The following is a 25,065-nucleotide window of genomic DNA, read 5'->3' as shown; positions in this document are numbered from 1 at the left end:
CCCCCCACACACTGCTCTTTCTGCCCTTTCTATAAAATAAACCTTTCAAGTCAGTATCAGCTGACTTCAAAAGAAAAAAAAAAAATTTTTTTTTTAATTCTCTCTTGCTCTAAAAGCAAGGCAGAATAAGGGAGGAAATGCTTTAGAAGAACCTAAATGTCTGAGCATTTATATGTATATTTCACAGCTCTCACGTTTGCCCTGGGATAATATTAGTGTTATTTGGCCTGTTTGTGTAGCAGTGAAATTATTCATCCAAGGTCACATAGAATATACAGGATTAGAACCTAGATCCTTTGACTGCAAAGCGTGAGTGTCTTCCAGTCTAATAATGCCATGAAGCCACTCAAAGCCTGGGAGGAGTCTAGTGGGGCTGGAAGGCGGCCTGGGGCGACCACTCTCCTCTGTGCTCCTATGGTGTTGGGGCAGATTTTTGACCTTTCTGGATGTTTTCACTGTTTCTTTCTCTTCCCCTTTCTTCTCTGGCTGGCTCGCCCCCACTCTACTCCTTGCTTATGATCCTTATTTTTCCATTCACAGCAAAACAGTTCACATCAAGGTAATTGATGGTGAGGCGTATGAGAAAAACAAGAATTACTTCATTGAGATGATGGGCCCCCGCATGGTGGATATGAGTTTTCAGAAAGGTGTAGTACCCCGTCCGCCCCACTAACGTTAACACTCTCCTCTCCTCTTCGGTTTCCTCCTTCCTCCTACCCATTTGTCGCCTTCTTTCCCCTTCTTCTGCCTCTCTGGTTCACTGTCCCTGTTTCCTTTCTTATCCTCTCTTTTCCTCTCTCCATCTCCTCTCTCTGCACCCAGCTCTGTCCTAACACCTGCCAGCCTGTCACATGGTATCATAAGAGGGATGCTCAAGAGCCAGTGGTAACTTTTGTGGGATGAGGAGGTGGATATGGGGAAAAAAAGAGAGAGAGAGAGAGCACTAGCCCCAGCCCTGAGAGTATCGTACATGAGGCTCTCTGCTTCTCCCGAGTGGTTTAGGGTGCAAGGAAGGAAAAGATAGCGCAGCTCCAGGCAGAAGGGCAGCCCTGGAACACTGGCCCAGCTCTTAGCCGAGGTCCATGGGGCAGCTCTTCTCAGGGCTAAGCTGATAGTCCCTGTGTACGAACGATCAATATATTTGGATTTGGGTTCTATTTGTGGTTCATCCATTCCTCAAGGCAGGCCTTAGGTGAGAGCCGCTTAACTGCCATATCCCTGTGAGCAAGGGTATTTTTCTCTCCCTGACCTTGATTGAGCTGAAAGTACAGGTTTGCATTCTAGGTCTAGATCAAAGACCTGCCTGTCATATTCTGCTTTCCCTGTGAAGGGCATCTAGGTGTGAAGCCAGTTAGAAGATGGGGAGAGGATTCTGACCTGAGGGGAGGCTCCCCCAAGAAGTCACAGGACTCTCAGAGTGGACGGAGCTTCTGCTTCGACTTAAGTGGCCCCATACACCCCAGCCTCCAAGAGACAAGACAGAAAATCCTTTTTTCGGGTGGATCATACTGTGCAGGAAGGCAGAGTCATCAATCGTGTCCCTCCAGGCCATGCCCAGGGTCACAGAGCAAGCACCTCCTTCCCATCCCCCAGCAGAGTCCCTGCAGTGGAAAAACAGGCCAGACTCATGTCCTGCAGACAGCCCTAGGGTACCACATCTAGGGTGAAAGAGAGTCCCAGAAAATGTCTCTTGACAATCAGTGATATTTGTCTTTGGTGCACTGAGCAAGGTGTGGAAAGATGTCCAGAAAGTGCTCAAAAGGTCACACACACACACACACACCACAAATCCACAGCAAGTCCTGTGACCAGCAAAGCACGTTAGATCAGCCTACCACTGTATAGATGACGAAGCCAAGCCTGTCTTCATAATGGAACAGGAACATCAGAGGTTCTAATGAAACTTTTTACACTATTGTTCGTTAGCACCTTTTACCCTTTAGAGAGCATTTAGGTCCCAGGCAAAACAAACAAAATGCAAAATAAAAAGCAGAAAATAACAATTAGGGCTCACTACTAGGACTTCTTGATACCACTGTGGTTCCATGCAGGACCAAGAGAAGCCACACAGAGAGATCCAGGCGCACATGGCAGCTTCTCCAATGACAGTGGACCTGAACCAGCCTCAGGCCATTCTGTGAAAGGAAGTGATTTTCATGGAAACTTTGCTTTCCTGTATGATTTGGTTTTAATAGACACTATGCTTTGTTGGGGCTTCCCTGGTAGCTCAGCTGATAAAGAATCTGCCTGCAGCGTTGGAGACCCTGGTTCAATCCCTGGGTCAGGAAGATTCCCCTAGAGAAGAGATAGGCTACCCAATCCAGTATTCTTTGGCTTCCCTGGTAGCTCAGATGGTAGGGAATCTGCCTGCAATGCGGGAGACCTGGGTTCGATTCCTAGGTTGGGAAGATCCCCTGGAGGAGGGCATGGCAACCCACTCCAGTATTCTTGCCTGGAGAATCCCTATGGACAGAGGAACCTTGCAGGCTACAGCCCATGTGGTTGCAAAGAGTCAGACATGACTGAGTGACTAAGCACATGCTTTGTTGAGATACCCAGAAATTAGCAGAAAGCTCCATCACCATGTCCCCCTGATGCCTAATAATCAGCATTTAAAGAAGTCAGCTTTGAGACACATCACCCCCATGTGATAGAGGTGCAAAGATGATTTAGAATTGATGATTTATGTCATTTTCATCACACTTTTCAGCAGTGCATCAGCTGTAACTATTAAAGGAGTCCCACATCATATTGTGGTTAATACATATTTATTTTACTTCCCACCACTAAAGCCCTTACAAGGTAAAGAATGAAGAAGATGATAGAATTCTGCCTTCCTTCCTTCCTTTCTCTTTCTCGCTGATTTCCCTTTCTCAAAAATACTTTCCTTTTAAGATTTTCTTTATGAGGCTCACATATGAAGTGGGTATAGACACAAGGAAGGGAAACAAGCCCCTAGCTAGATACTGTTGACATTCTCTGTTGTAGAAGAGCCCTGGGCCACCCCCATAGGCCAGCAGTTCACTTACTGTCCAAAGAAATGCCAGTTACCATGTGACACCCAATGGAATGTGCTACCCAGCTCACTTTGTACTAACCGTCAGCAGGATCGAAAATGACTCCTCCCCATCATCACCCCCCTTCTTCCTCCCCATTTCCCGCCCATCCTCATGAATCCCTTCCTTTGCCCACTTTCCCTTGCCTTCTGACTCCCTTTCCCTCTCACTTGTAAGGACAACTCTGACCAAGGAGATAAGAAAAGCTAAGACCATTTTTGACATAAGAACAATATAATCCACCGAATCCTGTCAAAAGCCACCATGGCGGGCTGCATGTGCCAAGAGTGATGGGGAATGATTTTAAAGGCTGTGCTCCGGGTGACCAACCAACCTACCGACCCAGTCGACACTTTCTCTCTTGTTGTCCCTACAGGAAAACCGTAAGGGTTAAAATAGTAGATGAGGAGGAATACGAAAGGCAAGAGAATTTCTTCATTGTCCTTGGTGAACCGAAATGGATGGAACGTGGAATATCAGGTGTGAGATTCTTAAAAAAAAAAAAAAAAAAAAAAAGAACAAACAAAACAAAAAGAAAAAAATTGAAACAAGCTGTGAAGCAACAAGAACAAAAAGCAGCTATATTTTTTTCTCCCCTCCCCCCTTTTTTCTTTTTCTTCCTTCCTCCTTTGGACCAGTGGACTTTTTTTATTCTTTTCCCTCCTGTATTCTCGCTCCCACCCTGTTTCGGTACCATCTCTGCCTTCTTAGCCTTAGCTTGTTTCCAAGTCCTCCTTGCTCACTCCTGGGCACAGTGCGGCCCCGACTCCTCATGACCCTGCTGAGTTACTTCCGCCTTGTGTCCCAATCATCTGATTACCAGTGTCCCCTCCACTTCCTCTTCCACCGCCCACCCCCGCCCCATTTCCCACTGCACACGGAGTCACCTGTAAATGTGCCAACTCCTTGGTGGATGGGGAGGAGAAGATAAAGAAAGGAATGCATGCGATGCATGCCTGTGCCCCTTCCCTGCCTTCTTCTCTTTCTACCCTCCTCTCTCTCTAGCCTGGATGGAATGGGGGAGGGTTTGGGATGGGGGCTGGACCCCGGGTTGCAATGATGCTTCACAGTCTTCTGCTGCTGCATCTCCCAACCTCCGTGGAGTGCTTGGCAGGTTTTTCACTTGCAGAGTGGCCCATGGGCCCCTTTGCCCTTCATGGAGGTAAGTTGTTTTATCTGGCTATTTCACAGTTTGGGTAGAGCAAAACGTGGAAAGGTATACCAGTTGTCAGAGGTCACACCTCTGGGAGTTCTCTGAGGGAAAGCTGGCTTCCAAGTTAGTCATGCCATCTGGAACCCTGAGCTGTTCATCCTTCCCTTGACATCCCACCCCATCTCGTTCTACTTCTTGTCTAACCCAAGGCGGGGTACTTTATTCTGACTGCTTTAGGGTAATGCAGTCCTGAAAGCAGAAAATTGAGTCAGCAAATATGAAGTGATTAACTCCAGGTATGGAAATCACCTCAGCCAGAAGGCCCTGAAAAAAGATTGACATTGGGCTGGCCCAGAGTATGGCCTTTTGGGTTTTCCAATAGGAGGGACTCTCAATGGCATGTTTGGTGTTGATCCTTGAGAAAGAGATGTTGGACAGTTCACAGAAGACAGCCTTGGCTTAGCATCTGCAAATGAGAGTATCACCCAGGTCTCGAGATAACCCTCATCCCACACCAGAGACGTGGCCTCCTCTCCTCCTATCCTCAGGATCTGCATCTCGGGATACCTGCCTAAGGGACTGATTATGTTGCAACCACGGTAGATGTCAGGAAAGATTTCTTCCCTTGAAGAAAATGATTGGAAGCTACACCTTTGAAAGTGTTGGAGGAGTATATGTGGGTAAGAATGCTCTTGGGAAATGCCAAGAGGGGGTCATTTAGACTCCCCTTCAGGACACATGTGCTGCTGGGAGCCTCATGGAAGATAGAACAGTGAGACCTACTTGTTTGTCAAAAAAAAGATGATGCTTCAGCCACTACTTCACTTGACAAACAGCAGCATGAAGCCTTTCACTCAAGAACAGATCTAAGATATTCAGCCACTATATTCCCAAAGGCTTGTGCCCAGGTCTTCTTTTGAGACATGAATGATTGCTCAATTCCCCTTGTCTTCTGACTCTCTCTGCAGATCTGACTGTTTCTGTGCCCACACTGGTTTGGTCACACCTGGTGTTGGAGAACCAGAAGCCCTCTCTGCTTTTCATTATTCATTCTCTTCTTGGCCACCTAATAAGATGTTGCCATGAGCCTGATTCCCAAAGAGTGCTGGAAGAAAAGAATAATTTCCGTTGCTTCCCGGATTGTGTTCCTGCCACCTGGACTAGTCTCAGAAATTGTCTAAATATCTGCCCTACCTCATTCCCATCTCCTTTCTGCATTTACTGCGCATCTTCATGATTGGTTGGACACAGCTGACACCTAAGGCCGTTGTAAACTAGCCTCATCAATTTCCATAGCCCCTATCTACTTATGTGCAAATGAAAGCTGGACAAAGGATCACACAGGGTGGCTAGAAAGAAGGCAGTCTTCTCCAGACAAGAAGAGTGAGTTGCAAGTCCATCTGTGACTTTATTCTACCAGTGAAGAGGCTTTTTTTTTTTCTGCCTCCCCAATAAAGACCATTCAACAGCAGGATAAATCTTATGATCTTCAAGAGACTTGACCAAACACAAAAGCCTATGGCTACTCTTCATTTGAGGACCCCTTTTCGCTGCAATGGATTCTGTCCAAGGAGATGTCAGCATAGCCATGATGGAGTCCAATCCTGGGGGAGGCAGTAGAAGAGAAGACAAGGATTTCATCGAGCTACTGGTGTGATATGCCCCCAGATCTTCCCAATGACCAAGATGGAAGGTACCAATAGGAAAGGTGTCCATTTTCTGTAGGGTTCTATTGTCTATAGGGTTCATTTTCAGTTTCTTCAGATCTTCCCATATTTTGGCATTAGATCACAAGGTGAAAGGTCATAAAACTTGATTGTCTAGACTCAGAACCAAATGAAACTCCATCCTGATGTCCAGAATGTCCTGCTGTTCTCCTAGTGAGAAACAACACAGTGGACATTGCTTTTCATTATCACTGCTGCATGGGAGAGGCTTAGGCATTCAGAAGAGCATAGTATAGTGGGTGCATGGTCAAAGTGACAATTGCATTACAAAGAAAGTAAAACGCTGTATTTGAAATAAGAGATTCTATTCTTGGCAAACAAAACAGATTTCAGAGGGGAGATTAAATCCTCCGGACAAACTAGGAGAGGGAATAAGAGGGGTTGAACAGGAAACACAGTTGCCCAGGAGTGGAGGAGGCGTTGGAGTTTAGCAGTGGACAACTGAGAGCAACTCTGAGCAGCACGATCAAGGCTGGCAGGCCTGGGCCTGGACGTTGGAAGCCTGTTTGTGCCTTCTCTTACCACATCCATGGGCTCCCCCGAACAAGTTCCAAATGCTCAGAGTTGGTGTTGTTTCCTGCTTGTCCCTGGGTATCTGAGCAATCCCCTGACCCTGGGGGATCAACGCAGAGAAAAGCTCAGCTCCAGCTTCTCTCATCAGCCACAGCAGGAAAAACACCCTGGAGGTATCCTGTCTGTCAGTGTGTTTACCTGGATCTCACTGATCCATCCATAACTGTTGAGTGGAAAGTCTCAGATTCATATAGGCAGGACCAGAAAACAGTGCAGTTCAGCTGACTGAAAGTCCTCTCATTGTGCTAGAGACGATCCTGGTGTTGGGAGGGATGTCTCAATGAAAACCAGAGCAGCAGGGACTTTTCTGGAAGAGCTGCCCTTTGTCTGGCCTACCTGGGTACACTGATTTGTTTGGGTCTCTACTCTTCTTTTTTTTTTTTTCTACTCTCCACCAGAACCTGGGGGCCAGGAGAGACTCTTCTGTGAAGATCCAGAGAAGGAGTAGAATGAGCAGGCTGTCTTTCTATCTATCTATCTCTCATCTCAGTGTAGTACAAAGATCCATTGATCCATTGCCCCTTAGAATTCCATATGGGAGAAACCAGAAAAAGCCAACTGCTATTCTCCCTGATTATGTACCAGAAAGATTCTGTATCCGTATGTGTTTTCAGTGGCTGTGAATATGGAATTGCAGACCTGAGTTGTGTTCTTAGAGATTTTTAGAAGAACCAATCTACAGACACCTTCCCTTGCCCCCTGCCTCACTTATTCCTCATCAATCCCCATCAGTCACCAGTTTGCACCAGGAGTATGTAGCAGGATATTCCCAGGCTTTTATTTGACAAGAGGCAGGGACTGAGGTGCTGTACTAAGACACCATCAAAGTGAAAATGTGGTATGTGACAAGAATTTCTTTTATCTTGAAATCTAGGAGACTTTAGCATAAGTGAAAACTCAGGGGCTAGGAAAGACCTGTGCTGGGTATATCTTTAACTCAGCTTACCAGACGATTTAGGGACCTTGCATTTGTCATCTCCCATCTGTCAGTAGCTTTCGGTACAACAGTCTCTCTGGTCCAGAATATCTAGTCTCTGACGTAGCCTGTCCTTTCTGAAACAAAACACCATTCAGTGATGCAACCCCACAGGATCTGTGGACAATACAGTTGCCGAGATAAATGGCAAATGGCAAACCTCTACTGAAAATCTACCCATTGCAATGACTTTGCAGTTGGCTTCACAGTGACTTTGCACAGTAGGTAGAGTTGATGCAACATGGGAGGAGTCCATGGCCTCCAACATACAGCCTTTCTCTATAAAATGATACACTGTTCAAGGAAAACATTTTGCAGGATTTATCTTTTCGTGAGGTTATTCTCTTAGGGATACTCAAAGCCCTGGTAGGGTTGCAACCTGTACAGTTTGAAGATACCTGGATTCTCACTCCTTTACAGAATGGGTGTGATAACCTGATCCCTTAGAAAATCACGAATGGCCAACTCTGTCTCTGCTCCACCTACTTCGTTCCCCCCATCCTCATTCCTCTATCCGTGGCCCTCAGGGTTGCAGGGAAGTTGTGGGGAAAACTTGCAGCTGCAAGGCCCTGGTGCTCACTGGTCTCTCCAGTAGCCCACACCTCTTGCTGCGGCTGCTGCGCATGCTCCAACTGCTGCCTTTTGCATGTGGCCACAGTGCTCTCACCCACTAAGCTCACTGCTTTCCTTGTGCTCCTGCGGCCACAAAACCTGGGGACACTTTCAAGATGGGACCTTAATGCTCTTTCCTTTTCTTTCTTCCCTTTGTCTGGTACCAATTTGCAAACAGCGCTCCTGTTATCTCCAGGTAAGAGGTATCTTCCCCCCCCCCGCCATCCCCTTTTCTGCTTCTTGCCAGTGCCATTATTTACTTTAAGACCAATATCCTTTGCTGTATTTACTAGGAGCTGTGGGCTTAACTTAAGTTCTCCTAAGGACCAGGAGATTTATCACCGGAAGTGATTGTGAGGAGGTAGACAATTCCTTGAGCACCATTTCAGTGCATTTGGGTAAAGGCATAGTTGGTCCTATCTGAGACCAGGAAGAGAACTGAAACTTACTGAAGAAATGGCAGGAGGTCATACACTTCTCCTGTTTTTAATTCCTCTGTCGTCTCATGTTGTGGGGCAAGAGAGGATGAGAGTCAGAGCTGACTCTCCTCATAGGATCATGGTGAAATGAGAAAGGAAATACTTCAATCTGGATGGGGTCCAGGGAGAAATAATCAGGAGCTGCTGTGAGAACATGAAAAGTATTTTTTAAGGAATCTGGAATTTTATTGATCCTGAAGATCTTCTATCTCATCATAGCAGAGACCTAAATTTCTAGAACTTTGGTTCATTTGTCATTGATCTTTGAAATCACATGTGCCATGAATGACAAGAAGAATCAGAATATTATGGGGTGAGGGGGCAATTATTTGATTGGATATAAAAATTTGGGAGAATTTATATTGGGGATGTTCTTACACAGAATCTAGAGCCTGTCATAGGAAATGTACCAAATATGCTTGCCTCCATGTAATCAAATCATAGACAATATCCAACTTGTGAGCAGTTAGGAAGGCATTTCTGGCATATGGGCAACACCATAACTCTTGGTGCAGACAGAGCGAGCTATACAAAAAGGTGTCTCAATATGTGTTAAAATAACATTTTACATTTCATCTGTTCTTTGAATGTATAAAAATTGTAAGGTCATTTGAGATGCAAAACATCTTTCAGAATTCACTGATAGTCACCATAGTCTGTACACTAAGTTTGAGAAAGGGGCAGTTTACATAGTAAGGACACTGACCTCCTTGGAGTCATAAACCAAAAGAAAAAAAAAAAAAGTAGATAAACTCCTACATTTTCCCTTTCTGGAAAAAACTACTTCAGCTTCCTTGGTTTCTTCCTTCCTCTTATATCAATAAGATAATGACTACCTCCAACCCCATATATTCCACTCTTCTCCCAGGTTTTAATGTCAAAGCATTGGGTGTTCCTTCTCCACTTAGCTCATCTTCTCGCCTGAGAAGGCATTTGGGCTTTTTTGTTCCAACTCTTGCCTCTACCCACTACCAGCCACACATACATATGCTCAAAACAGAGACTGTGATTTAATTTAAGCTTCATTATACTTTTAGCACATTGGCACAGATACCAGTAGAAGCTAAAATAGGAAAAGAAGGTGTCATTTCCTAGATCTTTTCAGTCTGTAAACCTTCAATTTAGGAGCCCTTGGTTAGACTTTAAATTCACTGGAAATCTCAACTCCTTGTTTGGATTTTTCTTGGTGGCCAAGCAAACGTGATTCACACTGCCTCGTGATAAATGGAGAGAAAATGTGTTCAGTCTGAGCTATACCTCCAAGCTCAGGGGCCTGGGAGTTAGAGCACTGACTACACTGCCCCATTTCTTTCTGAGAATGTCTATAGAGCATTCATGGTAATCTATTCCGGTCTGGCCTGGCAAGCTCTTCTCTCTTCCAATATTTGCTTAATCTTCCATCCTATTAATAGGTTCATTCTCTCTTTTCCCCCTTCCTCCTGCTTTTCCTACATCTAAGCGTTTGTTTAGTCAGTCTGAATATCAAGGTCACCTGTCATTTATTTTCTACACTCAAAATTGAGAGGTTACATAAACAAGTAATAATACAAGTAAAATCAGAATAATTATGATCTTTAAGGTTTGAGACTTCTCACCCTCTCAAGAAATTAACTTAATTTGAATGTAAAGAAATGATCATTACAGAAGTAAGGCAGGAATTACTACCAAACCAAGATACTAAATCAGAATTGATTGAAAGGCATGTGAATCATTAACAGATATATATAGAGAGAGTACCTCTGTGGGGCTGTGGGAGATCCAAAGATAGAGGATTGGTTATTTGTCAAAGTGATTTCTGCAGAAAGCTAGATGGAAGAACTGACTGTCACCACAGGGCTGGACAGGTCAGTAGCTAGATCAATATCCTGCCAGATGGATACAGTGCTAGATTGATAGCCAGACAAGGGGTTAGACAGGTACATTTATAAGTCACTGGAGAGCTCATTATATTGGGATAAAGTTCTTGTGGCACATGTAAAGTATGACATGGGGGAAATGGGGAGGGAGGAGTAGAATAATACTGTCACTACTAGGATAGGCATTGTAATATGGTCCCAAAGACCACAAGTAGAGGAAAAGTGTGCCCATGCTTTTAAAGAATCTACATATATATGTTTTTACAAAGGCTTTTAGTCAGAGTGGCTTGCAGTCTGTCTTCTAGGATCACTGACTTCCTAGCCAGACTTACTTTCAGAATTACCTAATAAGAAGCTCCTGTGGACTAAATGAAGTCAGGCTGCAAGAGGGTATATGCTTAGAAATGTACAGGAGGACACTGATCCATGAGAAGTAACTGTTTCCAAAAGTGGTCACCAACACTAGCGGGAGGACAGCACCACGGACAGCTCCCCAGCGTTCTGGGATTGCCTTCTGCCTTTGGAACCAGAAGCACTGAGTAAAACAGCCAGCCCAGGAATCCACTGCACACTCTCTTACCAGTCTTCATTCAAAACAGCTTTAAAAATTCTTATATAAAACAGACACTCTGCCTGGTTTACGATCTTTCCAGTAAATTATTTTCCTTGCAACCTCGAGAGCTCAAGTCTCACCCCTCAGCATGCTTCACCAATTCCCAAAGTAGAAAGAAAAGAAGACCTTCTTGTCCTCTGACCCATTTTGTCCTTGAGATTACTCAAGGACTAGAAAACTCCCCTGGGAGATTCACTGTGTGGAATAAAAGCAATTAAAGAGCCAAATAAAAGAATTAATTGCATGTAAGAATGTGGACTCGGATGGAAAGATGTTTAAACAAGCTCTGAAAGAAACAGACTGCCAAGAGCAATTTTCTAATCAAAGGGGAATAAAAAGATTCAGTCTCTGTTTCACTTTAATCTAGAAAACACGTCTTCATGGTGAAGTGGTCTTAAAATGGACTCACCGGCTGAAGTGGAAAAAATTTCTAACTGCTCAACATTTTGAGAAGAGATCATAAATGAGTCGAGATACTGAGGGGCAACTGGGAATGCCTCAGAAAGAAATAAAGGAAGAACTTTCTTTTTGTGTGTTTTTGAACAAGTATTTGTATTTCAGAAGAAATGTGCCTGGTTCCTTAGAAATTCTAGGGCTCTTTCATTTAGAAACATGACATTTTGGGGGAAGTCTTCCAAGTTCTCATTGTGAGGCTAATATTCACTAGTTCAAAATGTAGATATTCCTGGAAACATCCTTCTTTGTCCCTTATAGAATTTATAGTCCTAAGAAGGTTGGAGACAGATATTAATGTGAGCTAGTGGACATTCCCTTTGGCTGAAATCTGCTTCTGACCCCCAGGAGCCTTTATATGAAGTAGTCATGCCAGTCATGCCCAACAGTTCAAAACTGTTAAAGATCAAGAGATTTGGCTTTTGTTCCCAGCTCTTCAATATCTCATCAAATGTCTTGGGGCTTCACTTGGTGCTGCTTCTGAGAAGATCTTTGGGTCAGGTTTCCGCCCCCACCCCCAAGCCAGATATAAAATGGAAACAGTAATGTTAAGCCCAGACATGCAAGGAACCCTTTCATGGTCTGTTTAGCAGCTTATAGAAAGAGGCACTAACAAGTACACAAAACCCCTTCCTCAATAGCTATTTCCTGTATGCTCATTGCCAGTGCCTAATACTTTAAGCTTTATTTAGCCTTCCAGGGAATGGCAAATGTGCTAAAGCTCATCTGGTTTTGTTTTGTTGCAGAGGTGACAGACAGGAAGCTGACTGTGGAAGAAGAGGAGGCCAAGAGGATAGCAGAAATGGGAAAGCCAATATTGGGTGAACACCCCAAACTAGAGGTCATCATTGAAGAGTCCTATGAGTTCAAGGTCAGGCCATAAGTGAGATGTAACTGAATAATAGAATAATGAGGTGGGAGGTAAAAGACCTGGAGTTTTGTTCTAACGTCACCACTGAATGCATAAAGTTGAAACTGGACAAATCACTTACCTATCCCAGTCTCCGTTTTCCCATTTGTAACATGGAACAAACAGTGTTGGTCATTTGTAACTTAGGAACAGTGAAGAAATGTTACAGGGCCTATGGAACAAATGAGCTGTAATACCCCTGAAGTATCATCACTATTTAATTGTATTTTTAAAACAAAGATACTGAATTTCACTACCCCAGGTCTAGGTTTACTGACATCATTAGTGTTATTCTCTATTGTATTGCTTTAAATATCCAATGTCAGCAGTCACAACCAAAGAAGAGGACAGTAGAAGGACTATGCCAGAAGATGCCCCCTGAGGCCATTTCATGCATAACTTTCAGAACCCACGTGGAGCCCCCTGGAGTGCAGGGTATCTTTCATCCCCACGAAGTGCCAAATTCCTCAACAGTTCTGAGCATTCTGACCTCACGGTTCCAAGTTTTAATCTCCCTGACAGACTACCGTGGACAAGCTGATTAGGAAGACAAACCTGGCCTTGGTCGTGGGGACTCATTCCTGGAGGGACCAGTTCATGGAGGCCATCACTGTCAGTGCAGGTAAGAGGGTCTCGAGGTGGACACAGGCTTTGCTGGGAGGAGCAGGAAGCTCCAGAGAAGCAGGAACACAGACATGTCAGCAGCTCACCCATCTCAGGAAGGGCCTTAGTGGCCAGCCTTCCCAGCTCTGACCCTAGATGTCTGTCTTTTCACTGGGTCACTTTGGAAGACAACTGTGGGGGTGACTAAAAGAGCATGGCTATCTCTGCTTTCAGACCCTGGTTCTGCTGTGTGAAGAGCTTCCCAGGGGGCATTAGTGGTAAAGAATCTACCTGCCAGTGCAGCAGATGTCAGAGAAGCAAGTTCAATCCCTGGGTCAGGAAAATCCCCTGGAGAAGGAAATGGCAGCCCACTCCAGTATTCCTGTCTGAAAAATCTCATGGACAGAGGAGCCTGGTGGGCTACAGTCCATGGGGTCACAAAGAGTTGGACACGATTGAGCACACATGCATGCTATGTGAACTGAGACAAGCTAGCCTCCCCGTGTTTCAGTTTTGTCACCCAAAAAAGGAACTATTGCTACCCTTCTTTCTCAGCGAAGAGAGTAGAAAGCTACAGAGTCTGGTACTAAATAGAAACAAGAAATTCTGGTTTTCATCATTCCATCATCTTGTTAAGGCAGTCTTCCTTTTCTGTAAAGTGGGAGACTATTCTGATTTAGAGATGTGCGGGTCTGAGGTTTGTAAAAACTTTGCATTGACTGACAGACCTCTGCCCTGGATGATACGAGACCTCTCCTTGGCACTTAGTGACAGGTTTCCTCAGTGGAGACCCATAGCACAGCCAGCATCCCGGAGGCTACATGCAGGTTGGCCTGGGGAGGGAGGGGTCTCATCACCCCCAGCAGAAGTGCCTCTCAGCACCACAGAGGCCTTCTGTGCTGGCCAGCACTCTGGGCCTTGTCTCTTTCCATGAAGCTTTGTTGTCATAGCAACCCACCGGGTCACATCCCTGAGGTCCCAGCAACACAGCCAAAGTATAGAAAGGAAGAGAGGGCCAGTGCTGCTGTGTTCACTGCCCCACTTTTTCTGTCCCCTGCTTCCAGACTCCCCCTCTTATGACCTTACTTTGCCCCCAAAGAGACAATGAGCGGACTATCAGCCACATAATCTCACGCCCTCCTTTTTCAAATGAGGGAACGGAAAGAAAAAGGTTCGGAAAGAAAAAGGGATTGATGCCAGGTTCCAGACTCTCTTCATGGCAAAGATGCACTTGGAGCCCAAGTGCCCCAAATCCTGCTTCTGCAGGTCATGTCGAAACATGAGAGAGCCTGCCCTTGACTGAGCTGCAGCACACCCTCTCCTCCTGGACTGCGGAATGGGCAACTCTGCCTGCGTTTCCTGGCAAGGACAAACTGGGACCAGCCCGGCTCCGTCCCACGGGATATTTGGAGAGTGGCAAACCTGTGTGTGAGTCAAGAAGCAACAGTTAGAACCGGACATAGAACCAAGGGCTGGTTCAAAATTGGGAAAGGAGTACATCAAGGCTGTATATTGTCACCCTGCTTATTTAATTTATATGCAGAGTACATCATGCAAAATGCTGGATGAAGCACAAGCTGGAATCAAGATTGCCAGGAGAAATATCAATAACTTCAGATATGCAGATGACACCACCCTCATGGCAGAAAGTGAAGAGGAACTAAAGAGCCTGTTGATGAAGGTGAAAGAGGAGAGTGGAAAAGCTGGCTTAAAACTCAACATTCAGAAAATGAAGAGCATGGCATCTGGTCCCATCACTTCATGGCAAATAGATGGGGAAACAGTGGAAACAGTGACAGATTTTTTTCCCTTGGTCTCCAAAATCACTGCAGATGGTGACTGCAGCCATGAAAACTAAAAGACACTTGCTTCTTGGAAGGAAAGCTATGACCAACCTAGACAGCATATTAAAAAGCAGAGACACTGCTTTGTCAACAAAGGTCCATATAGTCAAAGTTATGGTTTTTCTAAGTAGTCAAATATGGATGTGAGCGTTGGGCCATAAGGAAGACTGAGCGCTAAAGAGTTGATGCTTTTGAACTGTGGTGTTGGAGAAGACTCTTGAGAGTCCCTTGGACTGCAAGGTGATCCAACCAATCAGTCCTAAAGGAAATCAACCCTGAATATTCATTGGAAGGACTGAAACCAAAGCTGAAACTCCAATACTTTGGCCACCTGATTTGAAGAGCAGACTCATTGGAAAAGACCCTGATGCTGGAAAAGATTGAAGGCAGAAGCAGAAGGGGATCACAGAGGATTAGATGGTTGATGGCATCACTGACTCAATGGAAATGAGTTTGAGCAAACTCCAGGAGATAGTGAAGGACAGGGAAGCTGGCGTGCTGCAGTCCATGGGGTCAGACTTGAGTTAGTGGCTGAACAACACCTGACTCTCCGGGATGCTCACATGATCTGGAATGTGTCTTACTGTGGATAGATAATGACCAGAACCATGTGGGTATTGCAGCAATCATGTCAGGAAAAATAGAAGCCCCATGGGTGTCCAGTGAAGAGCGGGTTCACAGCTCTCGCTTTTCTTCACCTAAGCAACCCCATGCCTTCTCCTTCTTCCTCCCTCTCTTCTCCACTGCCCTGTCCTTTTCACATTCCCACATTCTATCTCTTTCTCTTCTTTCTTACTGTTCCCTGTCTCCCACTCTCTCACTCTCCCTGCATTCAAATTGACTAGGGGGGCATCCCGATGCGTTTTCTCTTTCCCTCCTGTTTTCGGGTGCCTGCACCAGCTGCCCAGGAGACAGCTGGCGTCTCCGTGCGGCCAGTGATGCTCCTGATGTGGGTTGGACTTGACTTCCTCATGAATGAGGATCTGACCCCACCACCTGCTTGTCTTGCCTTCAGCAGGGGACGAGGATGAGGATGAGTCAGGCGAGGAGAGGCTGCCTTCCTGCTTTGACTACGTCATGCACTTCCTCACGGTCTTCTGGAAGGTGCTGTTTGCCTGCGTGCCCCCCACAGAGTACTGCCACGGCTGGGCCTGCTTCGTTGTCTCCATTCTCATCATCGGCATGCTCACCGCCATCATCGGGGACCTGGCCTCCCACTTCGGCTGCACCATTGGCCTCAAGGACTCAGTCACGGCTGTTATTTTTGTGGCATTTGGCACCTCGGTGCCAGGTGAGAGTGAGGAGGGGCTTGGATTTGCAAAGGGGACATTACCTAGTTCAAGTGAGCCCCCCAATTTGCCTCATTATCTTCCCTACCATCTCAGATATGAGCCTAACAGAGCCTCTACCTCTAAGGTGCATGAAGGTCAACCCAAGGGACCCCTGCTACCATTAAGAATGATCGTTAACATTTCTTGAGCACTTCTGATGTGTCAGGTGGTATGTATGCTAAGCAACTTACCTGTCTTAGCCCTGTAACCCTCACCCAAACCTTATTCAATAAGGAGAGCTATTATCCCCACTTGACAGATGAGGAAACTGAAGCCCAGAGAGGTTAAATCACTTGCTGAACTCGGTGACCCACTTTCTTAACCTCTGCATCAGACGAGTGGGCCATGTCCCTCTGGCTGCAAATTAGCCTGCTTGGAGACATGCAGAAGAAACGCCCGTAAGCCTGCTCTGCTTAGGACACCTGTAAATACCAAGTGTCTTCCAGCAGGACAGGTGAAGGAAGCTTCACGGGCTCTTGTCCTTCATATTATGAATCACATTTTTTTTTCTCATAAACACCTACAGATGAATAGGGACAGACATGCCTTTATTCATTCGTTAGACAAATGTTTACTGAGCCTGATACAGTTTTGCGCTGGTTGCCGGGACTGTAATGGGAAACACACTTAACTTTCCTCTCCAAGTGAAGTTTATAATCTAATGAAGGAGACCACATTCAACTATGATCATTCAAGTCATCTCAATAAGTTTGATGACAAAAATGTAGAGGCACTGTGCAAGTATGGACAAGGGAGACCTCGGCTGGGCTGAGAAGGCAAGCAGGGGTAAGCAGGTAGAGAGGGGCTACATTAGCTCAAGTCCCTTACTTAGTTCAGATGGGGTCTCCAGAGTGTCTGAACCCCAAATTCCTACCAAGGAGCTGGCCTCCCAATTGCAGTAGGAAGACAGAGACAGCCCCTTCCTATGAAAAGGCTGGGCCAAATCTCATCAGACAGGACTCTGCTGGCTGGAAACCCTTCTTGTGCCAAGAAAGCATATCCTTCTGGAGAGTAACTGAGTCTGCATCACACTCTGGAGAAGCCACTTCCCCAGACCCCAGCACAGAGCAGTGGAATTATTTGTACATTAATGATGCAAAAGGTTTGGCTATCATGGGAATGCATGAAGTGGTAGGAAATTAAATGGATAATTGAGGGAAGGCTTTGTGGGGGAGATACCCTGTGATTTACCTCTGTTCTCTGGGGCCTCGAGGGGAAGGAGCAGATATGGGTAAAAGGAACAGAGGTGGGAAGAAGTTGCAGAGGATCAGAAGTTAAAAAAATAAGAAGGCAAGGTCACAGGCAAGAAAAGACAAGAGGTTTTCTTAGGGACAATACTGGCAATGAGGAGGCAGGCTGGGCAAGGGAGAGCTTGGGGCTTGTCCAAGATCTTGCAGTGGGTGCAGAGAACAGCTGGCCGCATTAGGGGCTTGAAGGTGATGCTGTGGTTCACTCAGCTGATTTGTGGCTTTGGCTGAAGCTGTTTGGATGTTGGGTGAAGCTATGGAAACGGCTCTCAGATGAGGGTTTTCAGGTCAAATCTCTTGCTAACTTACCTTGAGTAGATTCCTTGACCCTAATTTTTCCTAACTTGTCAAATAAAAGGATGGCTGTCCATCCTTCCAGTGCCTACAGTCCATACCAACCTCTAAAGTCCAATAGCCTTAGAGGCCCTGTGCTCTGTATGCAAACTGCGAATCCTGAGCCCTGTCATTCTTGAGCTCAAGGATCTCCCCATCATTAGTCCCTACATCTCCCCATGTGTCCTCTGTCCCCATAAATCCAGCCCTTAGTACAATGCTAAGTCCACGGGCTCAATCACAGTCTGTTTTGAACGTAAATGTCCCATGTGACAGGGGAAATCAGGCACGTATTCTAAGCAGCTTCCCTGGATGTCAGAGTTCCCTGGGAGATATTACGGGAAAGCACACTCCCCTTACAGAAGTAGTCAGAAGGGAACCATAAAAGCCACTCAGTAAATATCAGGACCAGAAGGACCCTTGGGAACCTTTCAGGCTCAGGCAGATTAGGAACGGAAGCCCAGAGAAGTAAGGTGACCAGCCCAAGGCCACACAGTTTATTAACAGTGGAACAGGGAGTAGCCCCCAGGCCCCTGCCTCTCACTCCCAAGGCTCAGCCTGCTAGCCCCGGCTGCCTTTCGGCCTCTCTCCATTGAAGGCCCTCCCATCTCAGCCTCCCCACCGGCTCTGTCTCTGCCTCTTTCCAGATACATTCGCCAGCAAAGCGGCTGCCATCCAGGACGTGTACGCAGACGCCTCCATCGGCAACGTCACGGGCAGCAACGCCGTCAACGTCTTCCTGGGCATTGGCCTGGCCTGGTCCGTGGCCGCCATCTACTGGGCCCTGCAGGGACAGGAGTTTCACGTGTCGGCCGGCACGCTGGCCTTCTCCGTCACCCTCTTCACCATCTTCGCGTTCGTGTGCATCAGCGTGCTCTTGTACCGCCGGCGGCCCCACCTGGGCGGGGAGCTGGGCGGCCCTCGTGGCTGCAAGCTGGCCACAACTTGGCTCTTTGTGAGCCTGTGGCTTCTCTACATACTCTTTGCCACGCTGGAGGCCTACTGCTACATCAAGGGGTTCTGAGTCACAGAACGAGGCCTCCGGCCGGGCAGACCTGCAGCTTCTCCCCAGAGAAGGGCGCGTCCCCACCCATGACCTCTGGGGGATAAGCCACACCCCGGAGAGGCAGCCTCAGGACCCGAGCCGCAGGAGCATCACCGGACTGGGCCCCGGCAGTGAACTGAAAGGGCAGAGTCCATCCGTCCAGTGGAACAGACAAAATATCCACTTGGCAAAATATTTAATTCAATCCACACCAACGACAGCAACAGATCCACCTCCAGCCTGTCTTCCTGCCGTGTCCCTGACCCTTAGCAAAGTCAGACCCTTTCGCCATCTTCTCTTCCACCTTCTTCTGACTATTCCTTTGCTTTCTAACTTTCCTCGGCGGGGGGACAGGATTTCTCCTGTCTGTCCAGTTTAACACATCACCATCCTCTCACTCCGCCCGCGAGGCGTGAAAATGAGTCCTGTCCCCGTGGCTGGCTCGGGGGTCTCTGTTCATCATCGTCAGTGTCATGGTTGCTTTCATTTTCCCACCAGGTTTTGCTCATCGTTTGTGTGTCCACCTCGTCTTTTTTCTCTGAGGTTAGTGATGATGGTGCTGCGAAGGAGCTCAAGGTCTGAGCCGACGGGCAGAGGCCTGAACTTTCAGACACACCCTTTCCCCGACTCTCCCTGGGTAACCGCTGTCTCCTGCTCCATCGAGTTCCTGTTCCCTTTCTCCTTTTATCCTCTGCCTTCTTGAATGGACTGTGGTGTCTGGGTGGCGGTAAGTTCGCACACCCGCGAAGGCTGGAGCAGGAACAGCTTTATCTCAAGCTTCTGTCAAGATCCAGTTTACAAGAAGTCCTTGTTCTCTTCCCTGCCCGAGCCTTTCATATTCTGTCTCATTGTATCAGTGTCTGGATGTTTACCCCTCTGCAGGAAGACCCACCAAGTAGGAGCTAGGGGATGAAAATAGAAATAGAATATGATGACAGAGGGCAGCTAGGAAAGCAGAAGAGCTATATGCCTTCTAGAACATCTCTGGCTTTGCATCTGAGGCAGGAGAGAAGCGATGTCCACCTAGTGGGATCTGTAGGGGAAAGAGTCTATTGAAAATGTCAGTGATTCTGAGAGATGTCAGCTTCACCACTCTCTCACTTCCTAGTGCACCAGACTAAGAGCTTTGACTCTATTTCTTGATTTCCTGCAAAAACTTAGAAGTTTATAAGAAAATGAGGGCTTCACATCTCCTGGACTCTTGGGTCATGTTTGAAAGGATTTTCACAGGACAGGGATTGGAATTCCTCATCTCTCCCACATTCCTGCTTGGTTTTAAACCTCTTGAAGCTCTTTTTCCAGCCTGTGGGCTATTTCTTGCCCCAGTAGGAGGAATCTTAGCTGCCATAATTCCATGGAGCCTGGGTTTATAGAGAGATTGCCATGCCCTACAGACCTTTTCCCAACAAATTTTGAAAGAACCTGGCTTTAAAACACACACACACACACACACATATAATCACCAAAAGACTGCCCACAGATCTTTAGGCTTTCTGCATTGACATAAATACATTTTTTTAAGGGAAAAGAAGAAATGAAAAACACCTGTTTAATTTTAAACACATTTTTTAAGAAAACAAATAACTGAAAAAGAAACTGTGTTCATGTCATAAGCTATGTTGACAGTTGCCAGTGGAAATGTTGGGTTGGTTTAAAAAAAAAATAAAAGCTATACTTATATCTCTATGAAGACAGCTTGCTTTTCCCAATGTTGCTTCAGGAAAAGGTCCAGGGGGCTACCTTGGGTTCCTTCTGGGGCTGTAGTGGTTGAGGTGAAAGTGTCATCTCCTATTTGTATCTCCTGTTTGTACATGTCATCTCCTTAGATGCCCGTGTGCCAAACTAGGAATTTTAAAGCAAAAAAAAAAAAAGCTTCAGGGAAATGCCACCTGTCAAAATCTGGATTTTAAGAGGCTGGAGGACATGAAAGGTAGAGCTGTGATGATTAAAGGGGAAAGAGCTTTTGGTATTAGAAAGACCTGCTGGGTCAGGAAGTCCAGCTAGACCAACAGCATCCTGTGTTTATTACCAATGGGCACATCCAGTCATTCATTTACTCATGACTCTTTCAACAAATGATTTTGAATACCCTGTGTGCCTTGAGATATGTTCTGGTGCTACAATGAAGAGGAAGATAGAGTTTCTGACCTCTAGAAGCTCACAATCCAGAGTGGGAGGTAGAGCTTCTTTAACCAAGGTTCTTTGGGTTACAAGAAGCAGAAACCCATTAAAGTCGTTCAAGAAATGAAGAGGGGCTCTTCTTCGAAGCCCTGGTGGGGGCCTCTTGGGGAACCCAAGGCAGGAGCACGGCTGGCCACAGCGACCTGAAAGCCCTCAGGGACTGAGGCCACGTCCCATGTCCCCCAGATCACAGCGTGTCCCCCATCCTTGTTCCTTCTCCCTCGCAGGCCTATCCACCTCCTCCCTCTCCCAACGTGCTCTTGCTTTGCTCGTCTTGTACATGGTCTGGCATGGCCCTGACACACTACCATGGCCTCACAACTCTTCCCTAAAACAACCTGGAACATCTCTTTTAAAGTTTGAATGCAAATTCTCAATGGAGGAAATGGGGCCAATTTTTCATCAAAAGGGGCCATTCCCCAAAGGCAGAATCCTTTGTAGAAGGCTCTGTCAAGGTGGCAGGGGTACCTGTGACCTGGTTACTTTGCCAAGTGTCCACTCCTGGTCTGAACAACTCAGGGAAGGAGAGGAGGGTGGCGACCACCTTGTATGTACTGTCACCCTTTCCAAAAAGTTAAGGGACGGGAAGAAGGCTTTGATGCATATGAGCCATCAAGGTGGGAATAAAAACTACGGTTCTGTGCCATGAGCGGTCAAAAGGTGGCACAGACAGAGCACCACAAGGACACAATGAAAAGAAACACTGATTCAGCCTGCAAGAATTGGAGAAGACTTCACAGGAAATGGAAGAGGTGAGTAAAATCTTGGAAGAAGAATAGTGAGTTATCTTGGTGAGGGGGTTGGTGATGAAGAACACTCAAGAAGAAACAGCATGCTTGAAGGCACGGGGTGAATCAGGGCCTGGCAGAGTCATGGATTAGGAATAGTTGTCGTGGCTAGAGGATAGCATTTAAAAGGACGCACAAGAACACAAAAAAAGCAGTCTGGGCAAAGGGTTTGGCAACAAGGCTCGGTCATTTTTTTTGCCAGCCACAAAATTGACAGTGAGAAAAGCCTGTTAGCCAATGAAACGGTAGATGCAGAATCATAAAATCCATTTGTCTCCATCTCTCCCCTTTTGTGAGTCATTTCTGGGTTATCCAGATGTTAGACTTTGTCAAGAGAGAAGCTGGGTTGAACTGTAGAGACCTGGTTGAACCAGTTCTGAGGACTTGGTACTAGTTAAGATACCACCACTGAATAACTCTAAGTACTTGAGCCAGTCCACCTTCCTCCATTTCCTGAACCACAAAAAAGTTTTATTATATGGCCTGTGAAGCTCATTACTTCTAGCTTTAACACTGGGATTCTAGAATATACATACATATATATATATGTATGTATGTATATATGATATACATATATATATATGTATATATGATGCATCTGTGTGTGTGTGTGTGTGTGTGTGTGTGTGATTAAACTGCCCACCGACCTCATCCGATGGAGCATAGCAGATGTCCTTTTGCAACCCCTTGGCTCCATTGGCCTGTGTACTAGTGTGGAAAAGACACAGCCAGCGTAAGGCACATGGCATTTTCAGCACTTTTTCCTGGCGGAGCTATAGCATTCCCATCCCCTTGATTCATTTATTACTTAGAGCAATCTTAGCTGCTGTAATAAAGAAACCCCGGGATGTCAGGGTTTAACAAAACGTTTCAGCATTTCTCACTCACATAATCCAGCGAGAATGGTCCCAGTCGGTAGTTGGCTTTCTTCCAGGCAAGGATTCAGGAACTCAGTTTTCTCCCATTTTTCAATGCTGCCAATCTCAGAGGCTTTGGAGTCCTCCTCCTCGGGTGGTAGGTGGAAAAGAAATTAGAGAAGGAGGCACATTTCTCATGCCTTGGCTCTGAAGTGCTACTCATCACTTTTGCTCGTATTCCTTTAGTAAAGGTTACTCACTTCAACCCAGTCAAATGCAAAGGAGATAGGAAATACAGTTCTGGCTGGGCTGCCACTTCCCAATGACCATTCGATCTTCTGAGACATGATTTTCTTTCTTTCTTTCTTTCTTTTTTTTTTGTATGAATGGTTACCTCTGCCACAACCCCTTGGTGATTAAAGATACGTATTTTTAATAGCAATGGCCAAAAGCAATCTGACCTATGTCCATGCTGGAGCTTTGTGGTTTACAAACCTTTCATGTTTTCAGGTTTACAAACCATGTTTCAAAGGTTTACAAACCTTTGAGTTGGTTAAGAACCACAGAAGTAGATATTATTTTCATTTTATCAGTGAGGTTCCTAGAGGTTAAACAATTGCCCAGGAGCACACAGATAGTAAGAGGCAGGTCACAAACACAGGTCTTCTAATTCTAAATCAGAATGTCATAGCCTTCCATGATACACACTGGAACAAAGGATGAGCCCCATCAGAAGGCCATTCTTCCAGTGAGGGACCGTGGGAGGCAGCCAGGGTCCAGGAGGAATAGCTGAGAAGCCAGCCCTCTTGCCCTAATTCAGTCCTCTTCTCCTCCTTTTGTCCCCATCCTTAACTGAGCAAGGACATCCTCTAGGGGCAGCTGAATGAACCCAGTAAGAGTCAAACGGGTGAAAATTTCCAAAAAGGGAAATTTCCCTGTGATAAAGTGATTTGGGTCAATGAGTCTAATTATTCACAATTCATGATGGTATATTCCCTGGTCCCAAGGAGGGGGTGATTCAAAAGACATCCTAGGAAAGGGTTCCTAGAAAACTGCTCCTAGAAGGCATGCCATATGATATTTACAACATGTTCAGAAAAGAATGGGGGAATCGAACTGTCTTTATAAGAAATGGGATTAACCTTTACTCATAAATGTGGAGGGAATTCATCATTCTTAAGAATCTGGAAAGGAGGTGACCCAAGGTAAACTACTTTGATGCCGCAAAATCCTCAGATTCTGATTTCTAATCTAATTAATCTAATCCAATTTCTAACCTTTCTGCTGTATCTCAGGTTGGTCCCAACTTCTCTATCAGGTGAAACACAGTAGGAGCTGGTTGTCACTCTATGGCCCCCCCAGTGACCTCTATTACAAGGTCAGATTACATGAGTGACATTGCTTCCACATTGTGAGGTAATTCACTCTTCTGCTATGATCACGGCCTCTGGCAGACTCCTTGTTCAATCCGTTTGTCTTTCCATGACTGTGCAGGGCAGGAGTTAAACCTGGTGGGCAGCAGTGTGATGCATTTGATCCATGCATTTTTTTTTTCTTTGATGGTTACCAGGGGATGGGGGGAGCGGGCTAACAAGATTGATGTGTTTGTTTTTAATTTATTTTTAATTGAAGGATAATTACAATATTGTGTTGGCTTCTGCCATACATCATGATCAATGTATTTCTTAAGTAGAATAGTTTTCAGTGTCTTTAAACAAGCATTTTGTATAAAAATACGGATTTTAGCTTCTCTGGCCACACTGGGTGAGCATCCCTTCATGGCAGTACTCCAGCGGAGCTGATCGGTGGTCACCCCGTGTTGACAGGGTTTAAGTCCTCAGTTCCCCAGAGTCCTTATTCAGCCTTCCACTCTCATTCCCAGGACCTCCTGGTCCCTGGAGCCACTTGTGCCTGTGACACCTACTATGGGGTCAAGGTTTGGGTTTTGCCATTTGACCTTCTACATGTTGGTGCTAACCTCCAGTATTCTATGGGATTTGAATCCCAGTTGTATCACATTTACCTTTTGTGGAGATTTTTAAACAAGTGACTTTAACCTCCGTGAACTTCATTTTCTCCAAGCCAGACATACAGTTGTTGCAAGGTTAAATGAGCCATTTTTCAAGGCAATTACCATAGTGCCCTATACCTAGCACGTACCCTAGAAATATTCCTTTCACCTCACAGTAATGCTTTGTGGTAAAATCCCTTACAACTGGTCTGACATGTTCCAGGAGCCTGGCAGTGTTCCAGGGGTAGATGGATGACCTCAGGCCACCTCATACAACATGTTGGTCCAGGCAGGCTCCCTGGAGGTAGAGAAAAGCCCTTCATAGCCTTGCTTTTGTAGAAGGAGCAGGTCTCTGGCTTCTTGGTCTGCATGGGGCACAGAGGTTAAGATTTAAAGGGACAAAAAAAAAAAAAAAAA

The 25,065-nt window shown here is 45.9% G+C and overlaps 1 protein-coding gene across 7 annotated transcripts in view; it reads left to right on the top strand.

Moving 5' to 3' along the window:
• Positions 1–20,495, top strand: part of SLC8A3 (solute carrier family 8 member A3) — a 158,939-nt gene extending 138,444 nt beyond the window's left edge. For 2 of the 7 annotated variants that reach the window (XM_065941532.1, XM_065941533.1), the window contains exons 3-8: positions 541–647; positions 8,276–8,293; positions 12,245–12,369; positions 12,931–13,030; positions 15,871–16,146; positions 18,414–20,495. In XM_065941532.1, the coding sequence (XP_065797604.1) occupies positions 541–647; positions 8,276–8,293; positions 12,245–12,369; positions 12,931–13,030; positions 15,871–16,146; positions 18,414–18,790 (1,003 nt within the window). In that variant the 3' untranslated portion in view covers positions 18,791–20,495. Of the gene's footprint in view, positions 1–540; positions 648–3,432; positions 3,537–8,275; positions 8,294–12,244; positions 12,370–12,930; positions 13,031–15,870; positions 16,147–18,413 lie in introns of all 7 variants that reach the window. The other 5 variants (XM_065941536.1, XM_065941534.1, XM_065941535.1 and 2 more) reach the window with 5 other exon arrangements.
• Positions 20,496–25,065: the final 4,570 nt, after the last annotated feature.

Source organism: Muntiacus reevesi, chromosome 7, assembly GCF_963930625.1.
Source record: "Muntiacus reevesi chromosome 7, mMunRee1.1, whole genome shotgun sequence".
Classification (NCBI taxonomy): Eukaryota; Metazoa; Chordata; class Mammalia; order Artiodactyla; family Cervidae; genus Muntiacus; species Muntiacus reevesi.
The sequence above is the reverse complement of the archived record's forward strand: the minus strand, read 5'-3'. Positions and strand labels throughout refer to the sequence as shown.